The sequence below is a fragment of the Alosa sapidissima genome, chromosome 6 (assembly GCF_018492685.1).
Source record: "Alosa sapidissima isolate fAloSap1 chromosome 6, fAloSap1.pri, whole genome shotgun sequence".
In the NCBI taxonomy this organism is placed as follows: Eukaryota; Metazoa; Chordata; class Actinopteri; order Clupeiformes; family Clupeidae; genus Alosa; species Alosa sapidissima.
The window spans coordinates 21216140-21237962 of NC_055962.1; the positions used below are offsets into that span (position 1 = coordinate 21216140).

The 21823-nt window shown below is 40.6% G+C and overlaps 4 protein-coding genes across 6 annotated transcripts; 1 reads left to right on the plus strand and 3 right to left on the minus strand.

The window, feature by feature from the left end:
* Positions 1 to 1700: 1700 nt before the first annotated feature.
* Positions 1701 to 4576, minus strand: LOC121712074 (gap junction Cx32.2 protein-like). 2 transcript variants are annotated; one of them, XM_042096051.1, is made up of 3 exons: positions 4427 to 4576; positions 3164 to 4001; positions 1701 to 1793 (listed from the first exon to the last, which is right to left on the minus strand). In XM_042096051.1, exon 2 carries the CDS (start codon positions 3983 to 3985, stop codon positions 3185 to 3187), a length of 801 nt encoding a protein of 266 aa, XP_041951985.1. In that variant the 5' UTR covers positions 3986 to 4001; positions 4427 to 4576; the 3' UTR covers positions 1701 to 1793; positions 3164 to 3184. The 2 variants fall into 2 exon arrangements, with proteins under 2 accessions (XP_041951985.1, XP_041951984.1); XM_042096050.1 differs by lacking the exon at positions 1701 to 1793 and having other exon boundaries at positions 2589 to 4001.
* Positions 4577 to 7973: 3397 nt separating this feature from the next.
* Positions 7974 to 9792, plus strand: LOC121712077 (gap junction Cx32.2 protein-like). The gene is made up of 2 exons (XM_042096058.1): positions 7974 to 8088; positions 8585 to 9792. The coding sequence occupies exon 2, from the start codon at positions 8608 to 8610 to the stop codon at positions 9337 to 9339; it is 732 nt and encodes a 243-aa protein (XP_041951992.1). The 5' UTR covers positions 7974 to 8088; positions 8585 to 8607; the 3' UTR covers positions 9340 to 9792.
* Positions 9793 to 16201: 6409 nt separating this feature from the next.
* Positions 16202 to 18619, minus strand: LOC121712078 (gap junction Cx32.2 protein-like). 2 transcript variants are annotated; one of them, XM_042096059.1, is made up of 2 exons: positions 18461 to 18619; positions 16202 to 16948 (listed from the first exon to the last, which is right to left on the minus strand). In XM_042096059.1, the coding sequence occupies exon 2, from the start codon at positions 16941 to 16943 to the stop codon at positions 16218 to 16220; it is 726 nt and encodes a 241-aa protein (XP_041951993.1). In that variant the 5' UTR covers positions 16944 to 16948; positions 18461 to 18619; the 3' UTR covers positions 16202 to 16217. The 2 variants fall into 2 exon arrangements, with proteins under 2 accessions (XP_041951993.1, XP_041951994.1); XM_042096060.1 differs by having other exon boundaries at positions 18526 to 18546.
* A 964-nt stretch (positions 18620 to 19583) lies between these two features.
* Positions 19584 to 21530, minus strand: LOC121712072 (gap junction Cx32.2 protein-like). The gene is made up of 2 exons (XM_042096048.1): positions 21397 to 21530; positions 19584 to 20940 (listed from the first exon to the last, which is right to left on the minus strand). Exon 2 carries the CDS (start codon positions 20916 to 20918, stop codon positions 20058 to 20060), a length of 861 nt encoding a protein of 286 aa, XP_041951982.1. The 5' UTR covers positions 20919 to 20940; positions 21397 to 21530; the 3' UTR covers positions 19584 to 20057.
* Between the last annotated feature and the right edge of the window lie 293 nt (positions 21531 to 21823).

Genomic DNA, 21823 nt, shown 5'->3' on the forward strand with positions numbered 1-21823 from the left:
ACTTTAGCTCATGAGCTCTCACCCCTCGCTGCCGTTCGTTCGATGCTTTGCTGAATATTGTGTAGCCTATCTGTAGGTCGGTCGTTGGCACCTTTATTTGCGACCGACATGTAAGTGCCTTGCAGGTCAGGCACTCAGCTTCATGTTGATATCGACCGAGACAAAAACATGGAAATTTACGTTTTAATTCGTCAGTGAACTACTGAACTTACACTAAACAAGGAAGTTTGCGCTATTGAGGTGACTGACTGACCAATTAAATGTTTGAGATTACTATCGACCAATGATGGTAGCTAAGGTCAGGCTCAACACCATACACTTTCCACTCAATGCAAAGCGACCTGTAGGGGAAGGGCGTGACTAGTATGTGAATGAAAGACATAGATATATACATGGATTTCTTTGGAACGTCACGAAAACATGCGTGCGCAAACAAGAGGCAGAAAGCACCATAGAACAGCATAGAGCAATGCAAAAGAGCAAAAGAATAAAATGAGTTTTTGTGCTGAAAACTGCACCAATTCGAAATCACGATGGTTAGAGAATGTTAAATATGTTCAATATCCCTAACGGAATGCATGTCTTCGCCAAAAATGACAAAATACGATGTTATATTAATAATCCAAATGAACGTCAAACTTTGAAATATAGTCTGAAATGAGATGTTATTATCATTGAGACAACAGGGGTATACAAAAAAATCCGATTGTAGCTTACAACAGCCGACTATTTAGGTTAAGTTATAACGTTGTGGACGGCCACCAAGCGTCTTCTGCCTCACGGCTGCGCGCGCATCTAGTTTTGTTGGTAAACGGGAAACCCGTGTATAGGCTATCCATGAATGAAACATGAATGAAAGAGAGAGCAATGCAAATTCGCTGTAAACACGTTTGAGGCTAGAATAAACAAAATCCCGGACGACCTTGAAATTCCGCCCGGACACATTTTTAGGTTTCAAAAAGAGGACATGTCCGGGCAAAAGAGGACGTCTGGTCACCCTAGCTTAGCTCCACATTGTATAAAAATGGCATTTTAAGGTAAAATTAAGGGCCTGTTTAACAAATGAAGGGCCCCTGAATTAATTGGTTTTGGTACTGTATGTTTTCAGGGGTAATTTAAGTACATCATTTTGATTTGATTGGAGTACATCATGTTTAGTGACTACTACAGTATGTTGTGCTGCCACCCTGTGGCATACTGAGTACTCTATCATTTGGAACAATGCCGTATGACGACAGAAGGGCCATGATCCAAACAAGGCAAGTTGCAGAACAACTTAACTGATCTTTATCCCAGAGGCCCTTTTTCATGTGTGTCTGTCTTTGTGAGTATCAGGGGTGTAATGTTCTGCTCTCTGTTTGGTGTAACAGCAAAATCAGGTAAAGCACACGGCTAAATCAGAATCAGAATAATTTTTTATTGGCCAAGTATACTTACATATACAAGGAATTTGGCTGTGGTAGATGTGGAACTCTCTGTACATTTAACAAATAGACATGTAGCAGTACAAATGCAACAAGATGTGGCAGATGGTCTATGAGTCTGTAGTGTCTAGTGCATTTTTTCATGCAGTGCAGTGCTGGGGATGTGGCATGAAAGTGAGGGATGCCTAATGACTGACCAGGCTTACTTGAGAAATCCAGCTCCGTCAGTAGGGTGGAAATTTCTGTTTTAATTGTATTTATGTATTTAGTCATTTACTTTTTATTTATTTTTTTTTTTTAACTTATTTTACTTTTATGGGTGTGTTTATTTCCATGCACAGGATGGTGCTGTTGTGACAGTCAAGTTTCCTTGAGAAAGAAAAAAGTATGTCTTAAGTTATGTTTCTTATCTTTGCCTAGTCAGACTGTCTGAAACCGCCTACTTTGCACACTTCAAATACTTAGTTTAAGTATGTAGTGCAGATATTGGGACAATACTAACCATCGAAAAGTGGGCACAACACAGGTAAGCACTCAGTGCACACTAGCATACTGACTGACGGAAGTATGCGGTTTAAGACACAACCATATAGTCTGTAACAGATCATCGTCTTGTTTCCCCTGTTCCGGCTCCGGTCCACCCCTGTCCAGGTTTCTGCTCCAGCGCTGTATGCAGAGTCAGTCTCCAGTGCTTTAGTATTTCTCTCATTTGTTTTTTCCTGACGTTTCCTGATGTTTCATTACTCACCTGTGCCCAATGTGTGTATTATGTGTGTAAGTTTTGCCTTTGTGTGTTATTGTTTGTTCAGAGGAAGATGTACCGTGAAGTTGAGACAGATCTTGTTTGTTAATGCCAATCCCATGCCTTGGTTTGCCCATCATGGCCCTTTGGTTTTTACATTTACATATTATATATTTATGTAAATTTAAAGGTGAAATTTAAATTTAATTAAATTTTTTATTAATTTAGAATGTGCTTTTTCCAAAGTGACCTACATATCAATTATATTACAGTACAAGGGCATTGTTACATTGTCCTGGGAGCAACTCAGGGTCAAGTGCTTTGCTCAAGATCATAACGGTGGAAGCCGGGAACTGAACCCACAACATTTCTGGCTACTGCATGCTAGCGCATTAACCACTTACTTATTATAAACACTGCCCTTTTTAAAGAAGCCCTGAGTTTACATCTGCATTCTATTGTTCCTGATTTTATTGTGTGACATTGAAAGGGATAGATTGTCCCAAATTGCATTTCAAATATTTACAAAATAGACAATAATGTAGCAATAAAAGCATGTACACACACATAGACAAAACCGCACAGTGTAACAAATGGAATAATGAATAACAAATAACAAATTCAAGTATAAGGACTACATGATTGAAGGACATCTAGTGTATTTAGTGAGTGATAAATCAGGCTTTGATTTAGGAATATTGCAACTCAATAATGATATGAAAATCTATAACAAACCAATGAAAAAATATTCTTGTGACAGCAATAAAAACTTTTCTCTAAAGCGTGTACCTAATAAAGTGTACCAAGTAACACAAAATGAACCAGTGACAGTGCAGTAAGAGGTGTGTCGCATTTTTGGATAATTACATCTTTAAATGTGTGTCAGTACCAGAACCTGTCTCTGAAAAACATGATCCTGCAGAGATGATGAAGAAGAGTTTTCTGAGGAGCACTTGCTGCCATTTCATGCTACTGTTTTGAAAGAAACCTACTGTACCTGCAGTCTGTTTGACATCAATCAAAGGGGCTTTTCCCCATCGTAGGACATGTTGGCTTTGTTCTGTTTCAGGGCGTCCACCATGTCAATGCGTTGCTTATAGGTCATTGGAAAGCTGGTGTCGGGCTGGTTCCTAGCGCGATCTCTCCTCTTCAGCTGTCTGCAGAGGAGGTAGAACCCCTCCAGGATGGTGAGGAACAGGGAAACGCAGGCCACCACCAGCTGGAAGATGATGAAGATGGTCTTCTCCATGGGCCGCGACATGAAGCACTCCGTCTTAAGCGCGCACGGGTAGCGCTCGCACGTAAATTTGGCTGTCATGTAGAAGCCGTAGAGGTAGTACTGGCCCACGATGAAGGCGGTCTCCAGGAGGATTTTGAAGAAGAGCTGGGCCAGGTAGCTGCGCAGGAGTACGCCCCTGATCTGAACGCGGCCCCGCTCGTCAGTGTACTTGGGTCGCTTGAGTAGTGTGCAATCACTGGTGGCATTCTTGGCCTGCTCATGGAGCTTCTTCTCCCTGTGGATGACGTGCACAGCGTGGCCAAGGTAGAGGAGCGTGGGAGTGGACACGAAGATGATCTGCAGCACCCAGAAGCGCACGTGCGAGATGGGGAACTGCCAGTCGTAGCAGACGTTTTCGCACCCCCTGCGCGTGGTGTCACACACCAGGTTTGACTGCTCATCACCCCACACACTCTCCACACCGGCACCTAGCACCATGATGCGGAAGAGGAAGAGGACGCTCATCCACACCTTCCCCACCACGGTGGAGTGCATTGCCACCTTGTCCAGCAGCTTGGACAGGAACCCAAAGTCGCCCATATTGCCGGGTCAAATCCTAGCAAAGAAATGAACGACCAGCATTTCACATTGTGTTATAGTGGTAGCCTCTGACTAGTAAAACAGATAGTCTGGAATTATTCTGCAACTAGCTAGAAATATAGTAGTAGTAGTAATAGGTAATAATAGAAGTAATAATAGAAGAAGTATCATTGCAAGTTGGTATTATCGTCACCTAAGGAAAAATAAACATGTATATTGTTCTCACTAGCATCCTAAACTATTCACTTTGTCAGAAACTTTAAATGCTATATGTAAATATTATTATAAAAGCATTATCAATAATAATGTGATATGGCTAACCCCTGGTTAAAACTAAAAGAACAGTGTGATTATAGCATAATTAAGGAAGTTTGGAAAATGTATTTAAAAGACATCCAATTCTAATTGTGAAAACTAAACATTTTTGAAAATTAGTCCTACCTGGATGATTTGCTGAGTTATTCAAAAGCAGGCTGAGCAGCTTGATCTCCTGTCTGAAATGACACTGTAACCACTGTAACTTGGAACACGATATTTAAAATGGACACCAAGAGAGAAATGTCTTATAGAGACTAAGGACATGATCAGGTGGAAGAATGATTCAGACCGTTTGGTAGACGCCTTTTGACATCCCACACATAACCAGTTATAACCAGTGTGGTCTGTTCACATTTCCTTTTTTCCTTGAGATTTCTCAATCATTTCTCACTTTTTGTGCTTGCTGTGTCATAACCTGACATTGGCCAATGTAAAATAAATCCTACAAGTCCAAAATATGTCAAATGGCAGTCAATGGCATGATTGACTCAACTAAAACAGGCCCTGGATGGAAATCTATCTTAGTCCTCAGATTGTACTGTGTCCTCTGAAAGTACAGTTCAGTTCAGTTTCAGTTTATTGTCCCCTAAGGGAAACTTGTCTTGCAGCCTAAGTATATACTCTTTTGATCCCGTGAGCAGTGTTGTGTGTAACGCGTTACAAAGTAACGAGTTACAGTAACGTAACTACTTTTTCGAGTAAAAAGTAGTGTAACGCGCTACTACTGAAAATTTGGTAACATAACATAGTTCCTTTTTCATATCGGCGCAACGTTACTTTCCCAGGGACAGATTTGACAGCGACGCTGCTTTCTCAGCTGCGCACTTGCGCAATAGGCACGAGCTCCACACGGCAGCCTACGTGACAGAGGCTGGTAGCATGAAGTGCAATCATAGCTCCACACGGTACGTGACAGAGGCTGGTGGCAATGAAGAGCAATCATAGCAAGCGAGACGCAGCCAACGCTAACTTCGGAGGGATGGAGGTATTCACATTACTTCGAACTCGTTGAAATTAAGGGGAGGAATGTGAGTGTTAGTTGTAGCCTACACTGTGCCCTGATTTTGTCCAATGCCGTTAACTGAACTGCTAGCCTATTGATACGATTTGCACTAGCATTGCACCAATTTCAGAGGAGCGCCTGTTTAATGAAAGAGTATAAGGCTATAAAATAAGCCCTCATATATTTTGTGTTCACCTATATGCCCAAGATGTATCGAGGCTATTTTATTTGATATTGTTTCATAGGGCTTTAGTGGTGGTGTTGAAGCCTATAAGCCCAATGTTTTCTTGTCAAGTGCTCTGTTTGTGGCATTTTTTATAATAAAGAGCACAAAAGAAATACCTGTTATGTTCTCCATAGTAGAACTTTATGTAGGCCTACACATTTAGGAACAGATACTGGGTTCTGCCCAAAGTCGAGCAACATAAAAGTAACGTAAAAGTAATGAGTAACGTAAAAAGTTACTTTCCATAGAGGGTAACTAAGTAAAGTAACGGGTTACTTTTTTGAGAAGTAACGAGTAACAAGCAAACACTACTTTTTAAAAGTAACTTCCCCAACACTGCCCGTGAGGGAAATTTAGTCTCTGCATTTATCCTAAGCCGTGAATTAGTGAAACACACTCAGCACACAGTGAACACACACTAATCCCGGCGCAGTGAGCTGCCTGCAACAACAGCGGCACTCGGGGAGCAGTGAGGGGTTAGGTGGCTTGCTCAAGGACACTTCAGCCGTGCCTACTGGTCGGGGTTCGAACCAGCAACCCTCCAGTTACAAGTCCGAAACGCTAACCAGTAGGCTACGGCTGCCCCTACATACAGGTAGCACAACAGGTAAACACCACTTACACATATAAATAAATAACACAAACTACTGGTTAAAAAACACTGTTACACTACTCCTCATCTAGGTCCAAGAATTGTGCAAATTTAGCAACCGAATTGCACTTGATATAAAAGAGTTCTTTGTCCTATTGGACTTAAAACAAGGGATTCTGAATCTCCGGCCTGAGGGCAGGACCTCAAAAGAACAATGAAGGGGGTGATTTACACAGTCCAATATGGCATCTGCTTTCCTCATAACCTGCCTCTCATAAATATTTGTCAAGGAAACCTGTGGACAACCTATCAAATTACCAGCCACCTTCACAATATGGCTGAGGTTATTTTTCTTCCTCAGGCGTATACCCCCATACCAGGCAATGAAAGCAAAAGTAAGGACAGATTCAATAAAAGATTTATAAAACAAAGACAGGATAACTTTATCCACATTAAAAGAATTAAGCTTCCTGAAGGAAGTACAATCGTTGTTGGCCCTTTTTGCATGTCATCTCTGTGTTTATGTCAAATTTGAGTTTACTGTCTATCACAGTACCCAGATATTTATACTGCTCTACCACCTCTATGCTGATTCCATAGGTGGGTGGAGAAAAGCCAGGTTGTTTTCTCCTAAAATCTATGAGCATATCCTTGGTTTTAGAGGTGTTAAGCTGCAGAAAAGACCTGTCGCACCAACTGACAAACTCGTCAACCACTGGCCCATGCTGAGATTCATGTTTCTGCAGTAAACTGACAATAACTGTATCATCAGCATATTTCAGTGTCTATTTCTATACTGGCTCCTACAATCGGTAGTGTAGAGGATGTATAGTAGAGGTGAGAGTACACAACCCTGCGGGGAGCCAGTGGAAGAGACACACAAGTAGAATTGAAGGTACTAATATTAGTTATCTTGATTGCAGAATCAAAGGCCTGGAGTTGGTCATGATTTCACATGGGGGACTAAGATTTAACAGTCCAAAGGTGTGAGTTTGATAGCACATTTTACTGACAGTGGCCCCAAATGTAATTTTACATTCAGTGATGATGTTTGAACATTTTCCTGCATTCACACACACAGGGAATAACTTCCTCCTCCATGCCATTCATACAGAAAATTGCCAAGACCCAGGTGTTATAGGTCTGAATTGACCTCAATTAGTATGTGTACTGTACCTGTAAATGGAAGTTGAGGTTGAACTGACAGAGCAAGGCACTGAAAATGCCCAGTTTTATAAATCATACCCACAGAAACTCACAGAAGTTAATATATTTGCAATGCTTTAATGCCCTGGACAAAAACAATTTGCTGAATGAATAAATGAAAATAGCTCTTTTATTAAAACCTGACTTGTACTCCATTTTATGGCCAAAAGTTCATGTGATCAGTAAATGAACCAAACAAATGTGTCTCTCTTTATTTGTAATGGGGCAGTTGTGGCTTAGGTTAGGCCCTGTGGTTAGGGCTTTGGGCTTGGAACTGAAGGGTTGCCAGTTCGATCCCCGACCAGTAGGAACGGCTGAAGTGCCCTTGAACAAGGCACCTAACCCCTCACTGCTCCCCGAGCACCGCTGTAGCAAGGCAGCTCACTGCTCCAGGTTAGTGTGTGCTTTACCTCACTGTGTGTTCACTAATTCACGGATGGGAGACCAAATTCCTTGTATACGCAAGTACACTTGGCCTAGAAACCTGATTTAATTTGATTTTTAATTTTAATATATTGATTTGTAGATCCTGTTCTGTAAGTGAACTCTGTGCAGCTTTCCTTTTCTCAGAAACCACTGAGGCCACTTCATGAAGTACGTGCTGCTGGGAGAAGGAGGAGGAGTAGAGATCCAGAGTTGCTACATCTGTGAGATGACACACAGTGAGGAATTTGGTCATGGTGCTATAAGAAGCTTCCATTTGGTAAAACAGTCGTTCTCGCGTTCGTCAAGTAATTACTGATAAGAGGTCTTCCAAGGTAAGCAGATTTTTCATCATGTCATGTCAATGTCATGTTATTTTAGATAAGAGTAGTCACTACTGTAAGGCAGACTTTGTGTTCATTATGTTCAGAGCCAGACAGTAACGGAGTACATTTACTTGAGTACAGTACTTGAGTACAATTACCATTATGTTTATCTAGCCAAGTCAAGTTACTTCAGTAATTATATTTTGTAAAAAGGAGGAAGAAATGCGCTATATAAATAAACTTGACTTGATTTATATAGCACATTTTTCTAGACCTTTTTGTTTGAGCAATAATGTAATCACACTTATTTACTCAGATTGTGCACAGTCTTATTTTGAATAAAATAAATTCTTTGGTAAAAATAATGTCACTGGCACTAATATGTGCACATATGTCAGATCTGTTTGGTGTATAGTTCAACAATATTATCTTTCTATCTCAATACTATCTCAAAATGAATAGAAATCGCCTGTAAGCATGACATTTTTAATCTGTTTTCATGTAGACTGTTGCTGGCAATCAGATGAAATGGGGGACTGGGGATTTCTCTCCAAGTTATTGAACAAGGTCCAGTCGCACTCCACAGTCATCGGGAAGGTATGGATGACTGTCCTGTTCGTCTTCAGGATCATGGTGCTGGGGGCCGGTGTCGAGAAAGTTTGGGGCGACGAGCAGTCCATGATGGTGTGCGATACGACAAGGCGTGGGTGTAAAAACGTGTGCTACAATCAGGCCTTCCCCATCTCCCACGTTCGCTTCTGGGTGATGCAGATCATCTTCGTCTCCACCCCCACCTTAGTCTACCTGGCTCACGTGATACACATCATGCACCAGGAAGAGAAGATTCGAGAAAAGCTACGAGAAAACGACGAGACCAAGGATTTGAAGGCGCTTAAGTACACCAACGAGAAGGGAAAGGTCTTCATCAGAGGCGTCCTGTTTCGTAGCTACATACTAAACCTCGTCGTCAGGATCCTGCTGGAATTGGCCTTCATGATCGGTCAGTACTATCTCTACGGCTTTGTGCTGCAGCCCAAGCTGGAGTGCGAGGCTTACCCCTGTCATGGGACGGTCGAGTGCTTCATGTCCCGACCCAGGGAAAAGACCATCTTCATCATCTTCATGCTGGTGGTGTCCTGCGTGTCTCTGCTGCTCAACGTCGCTGAGATAGTCTACCTCGTCTGTGCCCGGGTGAAGAGTCGCAGGACCCAGGGCTATCCTCAGACACCAGCGATGACGAATCACAAGACGTTTTGCTGAAGGACACTTATTAAAATCTCACTCTTTCATGCACAATGAATTTTAACATAACAAGTTAAATGTCACTGACTTTGACTGAAGAAAAGGCAGACTTTGAGAACAGCTTGTCTGGTTTTTCCTTGTGTGTCTGGCTGTAATAGTCTACAGAGGATTTGGATTTGTGCATCCACTGTAGACAGAAGGCTGTGTCAGCACATAGGGCAGTCTTCTGAAAAGTCAGTTTTGCAAAACAATGCAAGAATTACTCAAAACATTATTGCATACTTCTAATGCTTTGCTATTATTTTGTGTGACAATCAAAAAACTTAATCAATTATGCAGTGTATTCAATTTTCTCCCAAGTTTGAAATGTCATCATCACTTTTAGTTGGCAGAGAGAGTATCTAATGTATGGTATTTCAAGTCTGTTCATATTCTTCTGTTTTTTATACAAAAATAAAAACAAAAAGACAAACACAAACCAAATTGTAGTTGGTTAATGAAACTAAGATAAATTGATGTGTTGTAAACCTAATAATTGTGACTTGGATTACAGATATGATGTTTGTCAATTTAAAAGACAAATTTTGATGTAGGCCTATACAGAAAGTTGCCGTTTGTCTCGTTACTATTGAATTACAACATTGTCAAAGTTCATCATTCCAATGACTACAAACCCATCAGTCGCGTTAGTGACGTTAGCCCATTCACAGGCAATGAATTAGTCTCACCGCAATGTAGGCCTACAAGCATATCAGCAATGGTCTTATTAGGCTTCCCTGGTTGATGAAAAGATCATGAATCACAGGATAAAACATACCAAGTAAGGTATATTTGTCCAACTGTCCATAAACTATTGTTAAGTGACATAGCTGAAAGCAAGATGTAACTGTTAGCTAGCATGACAGCACAGCCTCATCGTTTCACTGTTGGTGATGTATTAGAGACAAGAGATGTAGTCCACAGAGCGGATTCATGCAAAACATAACTTTTGCAGTCTGTCAAACAACAGTACTTTCTGGACGTGAAAATGTATCTTCTAAATTCATACATATCATATGTGAAATTCATGGCACAATTTGAACAGGACCAAAAAATAATTGTTCTCTCCATTGACTCCCATATCTATATATATATATATATATATATATATATATATATATTTTTTTTTTTTTTTTTTCCCAGAAGAGAGGTCCTATGGACTGGAGGTAGGCCTAGAAGGGCGTAACTTAGGCTCTCTATATAATGTATTTGTTTAAACACACTTGTTCCCTACATGTTCACATCAAGTGTTAACAATTACAAAAAGGTGAATTGAAAAAGCCAGAAATTACAATGAAAACATGACACCTGGGACTGTCCAACTCCCATTACCTGGCCAGTAGGTGGCATCAGCATCACAGATGTTGGTCACACTCAGTGGCTCAAAAAGTGGGTATGCGCTATATGCGGCGCATAGGGGCACAAAAGAAATGATAAAAATATTAAAATAATATATTTGGTATTTTCTATATGTAGCTGCTGCTGTCCATTTCTAAATCATTTCAACATTTTCTCAATGTTCTATAACATTTTAGAGGAATAACAGGCTAGAGTAGGCACCCTATCTCCAGATTCCATTATAGAATTTTGACATATAAGAGGCAGTGGGGGCACCGTGAGCGCTGGGCGAGCAGATAGGCCTACGAGTGAGTTGCCGTCTATGGAAAAAGATGGATACAGCAAAAAAAAGCTGTTGACGACAAAAAATAGAAAAAGAAATAGGGAAAAGGAGATGGCATGTCAAGGGATGCAACAGCAGTTAAATAAGTGGACGGTGAAAGACAACAGGTAGGATTTAAAGTGATGACGTCTGTACTTGGAGGCTTGCAAATATGAATGTTAACAGACTAACTAGCGTTTGTTAAGCATAATGCCGATTGAAACATAGCCTATTCCATTCAGATAGTTAGGTGGCTACCATGCTCATACTGCACTTTTAATGGCCAACTGTAAACAGAAATGTCATGCTAGCAGCAACTCATTACATGTTTCCATATCCGAATGTAACAAGGTGATACATAGGAAGGGCCAAGGGGCCAATCACAGTAGCCTGACTACGCCACCCTAAAGCCTAATGCGAATCTTTAAGAGCTTGTACCGCTTTCAGGTTCGTAACTACATGGTGGAGACATGAATTCCAGAAAAACAATATTTATTAAGACAATGGGTTGGGCGGTGGGGATCTGAGGGTGGCAACTATGGACGTCCACACAAATATTTTACGTGCAAGCATAAAGAAAAGCTCACCTATTACACAGCAAAGGCACACCGCAAAGCGATAAGCAATACACAAAACCACACGTATGCTCAGAGTAGCCCCCCTCAGAGCCACCTCCCTACTAAATAAACATAAAAGTTACAAACAGAAGGACAAGACAGGCAACACAAAAACCAAACATAAAATAACCAAAGCAAAACCAAGACAAGACAAGACAGCAGCACGACCCATGTTCCCCATCAGCATGACTGTGCTGCCTAAAAGAACAGAACACAGAAGATTAAACAGAGAACACACCACAATATACATAACATAAAACCACAAATGTTTATGGGGAGACAGCATACCTGACGGTAGCAGACAGGGGCTACACCAGTGGAGTCTACATTGCTACTGGCTGCTGCCCCTCTTAAGTAACACTCCACTGGTGCCAGATTGATCAAATGAGAACCGTTTAGACTCGCTTGAAGTGGCAATGCACCATTATCAATACTTATCAAGTATAACATCAAATTAAACATCAAATTGGCAGCATTTCTTTAAAAACATATTCAATAGACACTAATGCACAGTAATAGTGTAAATTATTGGCCTTTTGTTCTGCTTTAGTTTGTGTTTTTTTTTTTTTTTGGGGGGGGGGGACGCCAATATTGTTGTTGCATACCCCTCAAAAATGGGTAGCTGCGCCCCTGGTCACACTAACAGGTCAGAAAAGCTGACATGCACTCATGCACTGTTTAGAATATCAACCCACAATTAAATCTCTAAAATCTTACTAAACTGCCATTTGAATAGAATAATCTCATTAGTTGGATTTTCTGTTGCTTTCATCGGTGTCCATCACCCCACAAACGTCTTAGTTTGTACTGTAGTGCCTGAAGGTGGTCGCTTCGGACTTGTAACCGGAGGGTTGCCGGGTCGAACCCCGACCAGTAGGCATGGCTGAAGTGCCCTTGAGCAAAGCACCTAACCCCTTATTGCTCCCCGAGCGCCGCTGTTGTTGCAGGCAGCTCACTGCGCCGGGATTAGTTAATTGTCCAAAAGGAGGTCTGGCTGGGCTACTCCATGTATGCACAGTTCATGTGTACTTGGCTGGAACATAAACAGCTTTGGGTCGAAGTTGACAAACATATAAATTGCGTCACGTCACACAGTGCGGGTGACCCCAGTTCATCAGTGGTTCACCATATGGCACAACAAACATGACACTATGATGCAACTCATGCTGGCAGTTCTCACTGTTTCCAGGCATAACATACTAATGATGTGCATCTGTGGCCTACTGGTCAGGGTTTAATCCCTGACTGGTAGGAACAATGTGGGTGGGGGAGCCACTTGAGCAAGGCACCTAACCCCTACAGTAAGTGCTCCCCAGGAGCTGGAATAATGGCTGTTCATGAGTCCAGGTGTGTATGTGTGCTCCTAGTGAGCTCACTGCTTCGAGTGTGTGTGTGTGTGTATCAATGTGTGTACACTACCCCCGGATAGGTAAAATGCAGAGAACAAATTTCTTACAGGACTAATAAAGTATAACTTAACTATAGGATAAACAGTTCACTCTAAAAGGGGAAAAACAGATTTCAGCTATCTAAAAAAAAACACAATGAGTACCTGCAAAAATGTTTGTTTGCTTACTTTTTTTGTTAGATAGCTGAACTCTGTCTTTCACCTTTTCACTCAGCCACACAATTGCTGTGTTAAAATTCTTGACTCAAAATTGTGTTGTCTCTGAGCAAACACACAATGTGTCAGTTTTTAGTGTGCTTAATTAAATTAATTTAATATTGTCGGTATATTATTCCAGTAACAATAAACATGTGTCTTTGACCTTTCAGGAATCACAAATTGACAATGACAAGAAAAAAAACGTCCTTTTAACACTTTTAAGATGGTAGGCATGTGAGGCAAGAGAATGAGAAGATATGTTGCAGCAAGTGTGACATGCCTTGTTTCCATGACAGAATGCTATTTTGTGAAGAAACTCATTCTTTAAACTGACTCACAAAATGTATTAGTTGTAGCAAAGGCCTTTGGTGCAAGGTGTTACTTCAGTAATAAAGCCTGTGACATAATTAATTTTGTACAGAGCAAAATACTTACATCTATGAAAGTTCAACCAGCCTTTGCTTATGCATAAATGATGGCCTTAGACATCTATTATGTGTTGTGGACAGAATTACATTTTGATAAATAAAAAAGAGCTTACTTACTCTCCAGTCCTCCATTTTCCATTTTCTGTACATGAAAGGAAGTGTTTGGTGGACAAAAAGCTAACTGATCGTGGACAGAGGGTTTGGTTTCAAAATGAATGTATGTGTTTTTTGCCCATAAGGCAAAATAAAGGTACTTCTGTCCACGAAATAAGCCCTGGGCCTGCCATTACATTTTGAGATTATAGTAGACTGCTATCATTAGCACTCACTTTGGCAATACATGGTAGACACGGTCTCCCATCCAACTCACCATACTCTTCTGTACTTTTCTGTAGGTCCAAACCTACTTCTCCTCTGTATAGTGAACATTAGCTTTTGCTAATGTATTTCCAGGAGCTATATGATGGCCTTAGAACAGTCAGTTCTGTTCATTCATGTAAAGCTCCTTTGATGGCTAAAGGATGTACTTCTGAGTGAAACGAAGAGTTTGGTTCCAAAACGGTATATCCTCCATTTCAACAAATTTTCATAAATCATTTTTTTACATTTTGTTTTCCAGGTGCAACTGTAATTGGGTTATTGTTATTTGATTTATCTTTACTCAATCAAAACAGCAAAACTGCAGTTGTATTGATATGACCTGAAATACACTATCAAATAACATGATTTTTTTATGTTTTTAAAAATGGAGATATAGCGTTTTGGAACCAAACTCTTCATTTATGAAATTATGAAAATAGAATTGTATGGCGACGACATAGGACAAAGGTATAGTTGTATCGTGTTGTTTCACCTTTATTTGCTTGCCCCATCACTCATGGCTGTCAACAGAGATAATTTCTTGACAGGTTGTTTCAGGTTATTATGCAGATCCACACAGTGACCCCTAGCCTTAGTAGCCTTAGCCTTGGCTGGTGGTGACGTGGTTGTTGCATGAGACCATATTCGGACCATATTTGCAGAGTCAGAATGCTGTTAGCTGAAGCTTGACCATACATCAGATAAGACATGTTTCTTGATTGTAACACCCCAATGAAATCACTGCATAGTGTGTTGAGGGCCTTTCTTGTTCCATCCACACAGCCCCTATCTGGTTTGTTGAAGACCTTTTGACCCATCCACTCAAAAATGGTAGAATCTGTGCTGAGATATTAACTATTTGGTGGTAATAAACCAAGTTAGGGCCAGCATGAAGTGAAGTAAGCACGGCGTGCACGTTTAGCTAGTCCGGGGATCATAGAGTTCAGGCAGGCTTCAGCAGGGATGAATATGCTATGAGGAACAATGCTATCAGGAACTCCTGAGAGAAGAATTATTGAGAGAATATCGATAAATTATTGTGACATTATTCTGAATGCACATTCTAGTATAATGAGAGCATGATTTAGTAAAATGAGCATGCACTTAAGCAAAATAAGCACACATTGTCGTGATATGCACAAAGAAAACTTAATGCTGGGGTTCTGTACTTTTCTGCAATAAATGAGGTACACAAATCTGATGGTGAACGGACACGAAAGAAGATCTTTTTTGATCCTTTTAATTAACAAATGTGAAGTGACAAATCAAAAATATAAATATAGAAACAAAAACAATGTATTTTCATCACAATGTTCTGTCAGCATTGTTAAACATTTGAATTGCTGTAAATATGACATTTTATTTACATTTAATTGTTACTGCAGTGTTTATGAAGCAAGTTGCATATCAATTACAAAATACTGGAACAGAGTGACAGGACAATTCTGATGTAAATGCAAATATCGGTGTTAACGTATAATTTAGTTTGAATTTTTTGCTAAATTGATGGGAAAATCCTTTGAAACTTATGCCTTTTTTCTTACAGACCTTCAGAAGGAACTAAGGCTTTTCCTTCCGTCCTTCACATACAGTGCAATCTCATTTTAAACATTGTATAGTCTCATGTAAAGTGATGCATCTCATTTCAACACTCACAATATGTCCATTCATTTTTACAGCAATGAAAACATTCCCTCTGATACACGTAAAAAACAGCAAATAAATACACCAATGTTCTTCATTGTACAATATACACATCTATCTATCTAGCTATCATTTGTTCATTCTATCCATTGGTTACTCCTCCAGAATCATCTCATAGATACCTGGTTTGGTGAATAAAGTTAAAGTTAAAGGAGAAATCCGTTTCTCGAGGTCACCAAGAACTGTTGGACGAAAAACCCCCAAAACAATCTGTTTTACCTAGCTCGAGTTGCTACAAACTTGTAACCTTGTAAAACCGATTTCTCCTTTAAAGTTAAAGACTGATATTTAGCAGACACTTTTATCCAATGTGATATGAACTCACAATGGCGGGAATCAAACTCAGGCCAACCGATTGTCCGTCGGTGACATTGCCGCTGCTCCACCACGCCCAACATAAATCACTGTCTTCTCAGTATGTGACTAGTAACTATGTCTGCCTGTCTGTCTGTGTTTTCTTGTTTGACCACTGAAGTTGAGTGTTAAATTTTCCCTGCACTGTAATCCAACTGGTATCTTCCACTGTAGCCGGGGCCTCTCTTGCTACTCCTGCACATCAGGTAGAAGATCTCCACCACGGTCAGCAGCAGGGACACGCAGGACACCGCCAGCATGAAGATGATGAAGATGGTCTTCTCTGTGGGCCGCGACATGAAGCACTCCACCTTGTAGGGGCACGGGTCCCCTTCGCACTCTATCTTGGGCACAAACACAAAGCCATAGAGGTAGTACTGGCCCACGATGAACGCAACCTCCAGGATCATCTTGAACACCAGGCTGGTCATGTAGCTGCCCAGGAGGCTGCCCTTGATGTAGACCTTGCCCTTGTCGTCTGTGTACTTGGGCATCTTCAGCCCTTGCTTCTCTGCATTGCTCTGCAGTTTCTCCCTGAGCTTTTTCTCCTTCTGTGTGACGTGGATGACGTGACCCAGGTATATCAGGGTCGGCGTGGAGATGAAGATAATTTGCATCACCCAGAGACGAACGTGGGAGATGGGGAAGGCCCTGTCGTAGCACACGTTTTTGCAACCCGGCTGTTTGGTGTTACAGACCATCTTGGACTGCTCATCGCCCCAAACTTTCTCAATGCCGGCTCCCAGCACCATGATCCGAAAAAGGAACAGAACAGTCATCCACACCTTCCCGATGACCGTGGAGTGGGATTGCACCTTTTCCAGCAATGAAGACAGGAATCCCCATTCACCCATTTTGTCTGTAAAATAGACAAATAGTTATGTAATAATTGTTGAAGAAAGTTGAGAAGAAATTGCAGGCAATATCTTTAATATAAATGTTATATATCATAAAGATTGAGGATGCCAAGGTTTGACAACATTGACGTTCTGGTGACTTCTAATTTTGACCTCATGTCCCAAAATGCCCAGGAATAGTTGATGAGATTGGTTGTACTATCACTAAGATCTACTGTATGTCCTGTCAAGCATTCCAGGAACCACAATGCAATTGTGGAAGGATGTGTTCACTTGGCTGGACACCTTGGCTTGGTTCATACCAAATACTTTGGCTACAGTAGGTGACAGAGGTTCAGCAAAACATGAGTTAAAGTGCAGAAGGGGGAAAAAAGCATATTACTTAGCCCCATTGCGGGGTTCTCCCTACAGTATGTTCCCTGGGTCCTATGTTCCCCGCATGTTAGAGTTAGAGTTAGAGTTAGGGCTATGGTTAGGGTTAGAGTTAGGGCTATGGTTAGGGTTTTAAAAAAGGGTCGCTTTGTATGGGACCGGGGAACATACAGTAGGTACGCTCCCCCTATTGCAGTTACTATGATAGTACTGCACTTCATAATCTAGTCTGGATGTCAAGATGTGCAATACATCCAATAATCTGGTACAATTAGGAAAGAAGTTACAAAGATTTGATATGCCAGATGCTAAAATGAGAAGCATCAAATAACAGTCCCTCAGAATAAACCATATAACACCATTACTAAACAGCTATCATTATTTGTCAACAGCTGTCACTATCAAACAATTCCTCTGAATAAAGCATACAAGTATTAGTTATAAGTTATTACCTTGAGACCTGTACAGACAGTAACATCTATTCTTGGACTACGCACACTAACAGAGAGGTGCACTCAATTGTGTCTGGACTTGGCCAAAAAGCTGCTAAAGTCCAGCTACAAAAACTGGCTACCTCCTCTTAGAGAAATGTTCACAGATTGAATAACAAGAAATTAAAACAAACTGTCCATTCCAAGATGCAGAACTGAGAGATACAGAAAATCACCAATCTCATACAGTACATCTGCGGACTCTTGAATGACAACGGATTGTAGATTTCACTCATTTGACATATTTTAGCCTATGTTTTTAAGTTAATAATATGATATTTTTTAAAAATATGTTTTTATTGTAATAGCACAAATAATTCAGTATTTATGATGACAGTTGCTTGTATGTTTTTTATAAACCTGCAATAAGGCTGATACTCAATAAACTAAACTAAACTATGTATCATTTAAATCTAAAACCGTCAACCGCAAAAACATACAAAGAATACATTTTGTACACTGTATTATGCATGTTACATAAGTGAAAAATAATATGGTCAACTCAGCTGGTATCATGTCATGCCTTTTTAAATAACCTACAGTAGGTGCTACCTAGACATAGGTGCTATGGAGTAAAGACATCACATTTTAAAAAGAAAAAGTAGAATTACTTGTACATGTACGTACATGAAAGTAAATGTATTGCCTTACCTTATGCTCAGCTTGCCACAATCTAAATCACACACTGCAGAGTCTGAATGATAAAATGTCTGTACCTGGTCGCTACCTTGAACTGTTCCTATGAGATTGCACAAGTCTACGTACGGGCGGTCTGTCACGTTGACATCTGCAAATGATAAATCAGAAACATGAGGAAAAAAGTCTGTGTCAAGAGTTTGGGTACATACCATTCAATGATTAACAGTGCTGAGATAAGTAAGAATTTTGTCCAAATCAGAGCTTTTGATTCTCCATCAGTCTAACAAATAAGACTCTGGTGAATACATGTTATAGTCTGGCCTTTAGAACATAGCTCACATTGCTACATTTGTTATTTGATTGACCCATTACAGTCAACCTTATTCTTTAACAGCTGATGTGTACTATTGTAGTGATTTATTATCTTTTTATTAATCGTATTATCTTCCTAAATGTTAAAGTGCAAGAATCTGCCACTTTTTAAAGTATGTTTACTAGTTTCAGTATTATCTTCAAATTAAAGCTTGATATAATATCATGGGTATCAGGTCATGTGAATGTATATAGTTATGTGAGTAAACAAACCACTAGCTGTCACGCCTATGCACGTAGTTCTGTGATTTGAGTAGGAACACCCAGCAAACAAATAATGTAAAAGCTGTCATAGCACAACATCACAGACGATAGTACCAACAGACACCTGTTAACATCTCAGCAAGCTTCAGTCAGTGCCAATTAGTAACTATTGGTAATGCTCTGATGAAGGCCTTGCGGCCGAAACGTTGACATGTTTAATCTCTTGACTAGGCAAAAATAAGAAAGGTGAAATAGAGATGAGTTCTGTTTTATGAAGACTGTCTGTGCTAACTCATTACCCCTGGGCATTTACTGTGGTAATTGTTGGTAATGTTTGCAAGGTTGGTTAAGTAGTTTGGTAGTTAGTTTTAGAACAAAACTCCATAGTGCTTACTTTTTTGCAGTCTGCATATCATCATTTTATCAGTTATTTTTTTTATAGGCAATTGTGCTTATGTTCTGTACATGCTGTGCAGATTCATTTGGAGGAATTGATTTATTCCAGAATATTTAGGTGGATTAGTGTCCAGGTTCATCTCAAAAGGCTTCACACCAGAGCTCAGATTTGAAATTATTTTTTTATTGAAAACAGTGTCAAAGATCCACAAGATATAGAAACTTACACAGTCATTTTTTTTTACAGTATTTGCATGATAAATACGTAATCTGTCCCAAAACAATGCTTATCTAAATATAATGTTCTACATATACCTTTTTCTGACTTATATACAAATGCTGTGCAAAAATGTTACCTTACACATGACAGTTCAATAACTTAAAAATTGATTTACAACAGGCAGCACGTAATCAACACAACAAGGTTTTGTTAACACAAGATCAACAATCATACCCTCACACCCACTATCTCACCAATATCATGGAGACAAGATGCAAAGATACAAAATAACCTCTCTCCTGAAACATGAACAGGTTAAAACTTCCCAGACACTGCCTTGTGACGAATATCTCCTATATATGTGACTTTTCAGGACAATCAAACACAAAACATGGAACTGTGACGGTCATATCAGCTTCAGTGACCCCCTAGCAGCCTATCATCCTTGGCGCCGTCCAGACTGCCGCCCAGGCTCTGGCGTTCACCGTGCAACGTGTTGAGCTGGTTCTGGGCCACGGTGTCCAGCTCCATGCGGGGGGTCCAGCTTGGTGGGCCGGAGTGTGGTGGTGCGGTGGTGCCGAGACCGTGGCGGTGGCGACCACCACCACGGCCGCATCGCACCCTAGAACAGAGGAGGAAGAAAAGCTCGACCACACTGAGCACCAGGGATACGCAGGCCACGGCCAGCATGAAGATGATGAAGATGGTCTTCTCGGTGGGTCGCGACATGTAGCAGGCCACTGTGAAGGGGCAGGGCGACTGGGAGCAGGAGAACATGGGCACCATGACGAAGCCGTAGAGGTAGTACTGGCCCACAATGAAGCCGATCTCCAGGAGGATCTTGCAGAAGAGCTGCGTCAGGTAGCTGCCGAGGAGCTGGCCCTTGATCCTCACATGGCCTTTGTCGTCGGTGTACTTGGGCGACTTCACGTTCTCTTCGTGCCTCTGGATCCGCTCGCGTAGCTTGTTCTCCTTGGAGATGATGTGCATGGCGTGGCCGAGGTACATCAGGGTTGGCGTGGAGACGAAGATGATCTGCAACACCCAGAACCGAATGTGGGAGATGGGGAACTGCCAGTCGTAGCACACCTGCTCGCAACCAGGTTGCTGCGTGTTGCACACTAAATTAGAATGTTCATCATCCCACACTTTTTCTGCCCCGGCACCCAGAACCATGATTCGGAACAAAAATAGGACGGTCATCCATACTTTTCCAATGACTGTGGAGTGGTTATTGACTTCTTCCAGCAGCTTTGAAAGGAATCCTAAATCCCCCATTTTCTGTTATGTTCAGTTTCTCCTATTTAAAATCAAACAAAATAGCATTAGTCTGCTGTCAGTGTTACCTATACTTTTTGTGTGATAAAATTCAAGCATTAATTCTACAGCTTCTAGAGAGATTCTACAGCAAACAACCGTCTGAAGAATTACAGCTATCCATTCTTATAGAAAAACTGAGTACAAAAAAGCAACAATCAAATCCCATTCACTAGTTTAAATTGAAGATCAACAACTTTTTCAAAGACACATTTGCTGATAAAATTTTAACCCATGTGGCTCCAGTATAACTAAAAAAAAAAACGGTCACAGTGATGGTGCAACAAAACAACAATAATCATTAAACTTAGACAAAAGTTTTTTGGACTTTTTTGAAAAAAGAAGAGATTTTTTTCTTATGGTCTTTGGAAAGTAATAACAACAGGCAACAGGCTTCAATGTCAGTGAATAAGGCAACTCATATTTTTTTGTACCTTACCTTGAGCTGAAACAAACTCTTTCCTCCAGCACAGCTTCAACCCAACTAATCACCTGCTGGGGTTGAACCTTGAGTTTTGGCCCTCGTCAATCTTGCGAAATCCTCAGAATATAGCTAACTGTCACGTCTGATCAGCAAAAGAGAGGCTGGATTTTGAACAGACTTACTCCCCATGGATCATTAATAATTGACAGAGTTATGTATGACATTTCTTTCTTGTATGAAGCAAAGACGCCACATTTATCTATACCACCACATTTATCTATATCTTAGCAGGATAACAGAAAAAAACATTTTATTTATGAGTCTTGGACCACAAGCATTGGTTAACTAAGTTGTCAGTCACTCATTTCGTCTATGGTTTAATGATTATGTTCCCAATGCTGTACATAGGCTCACTCATTTACCTCTGAGTACTTTACAAACT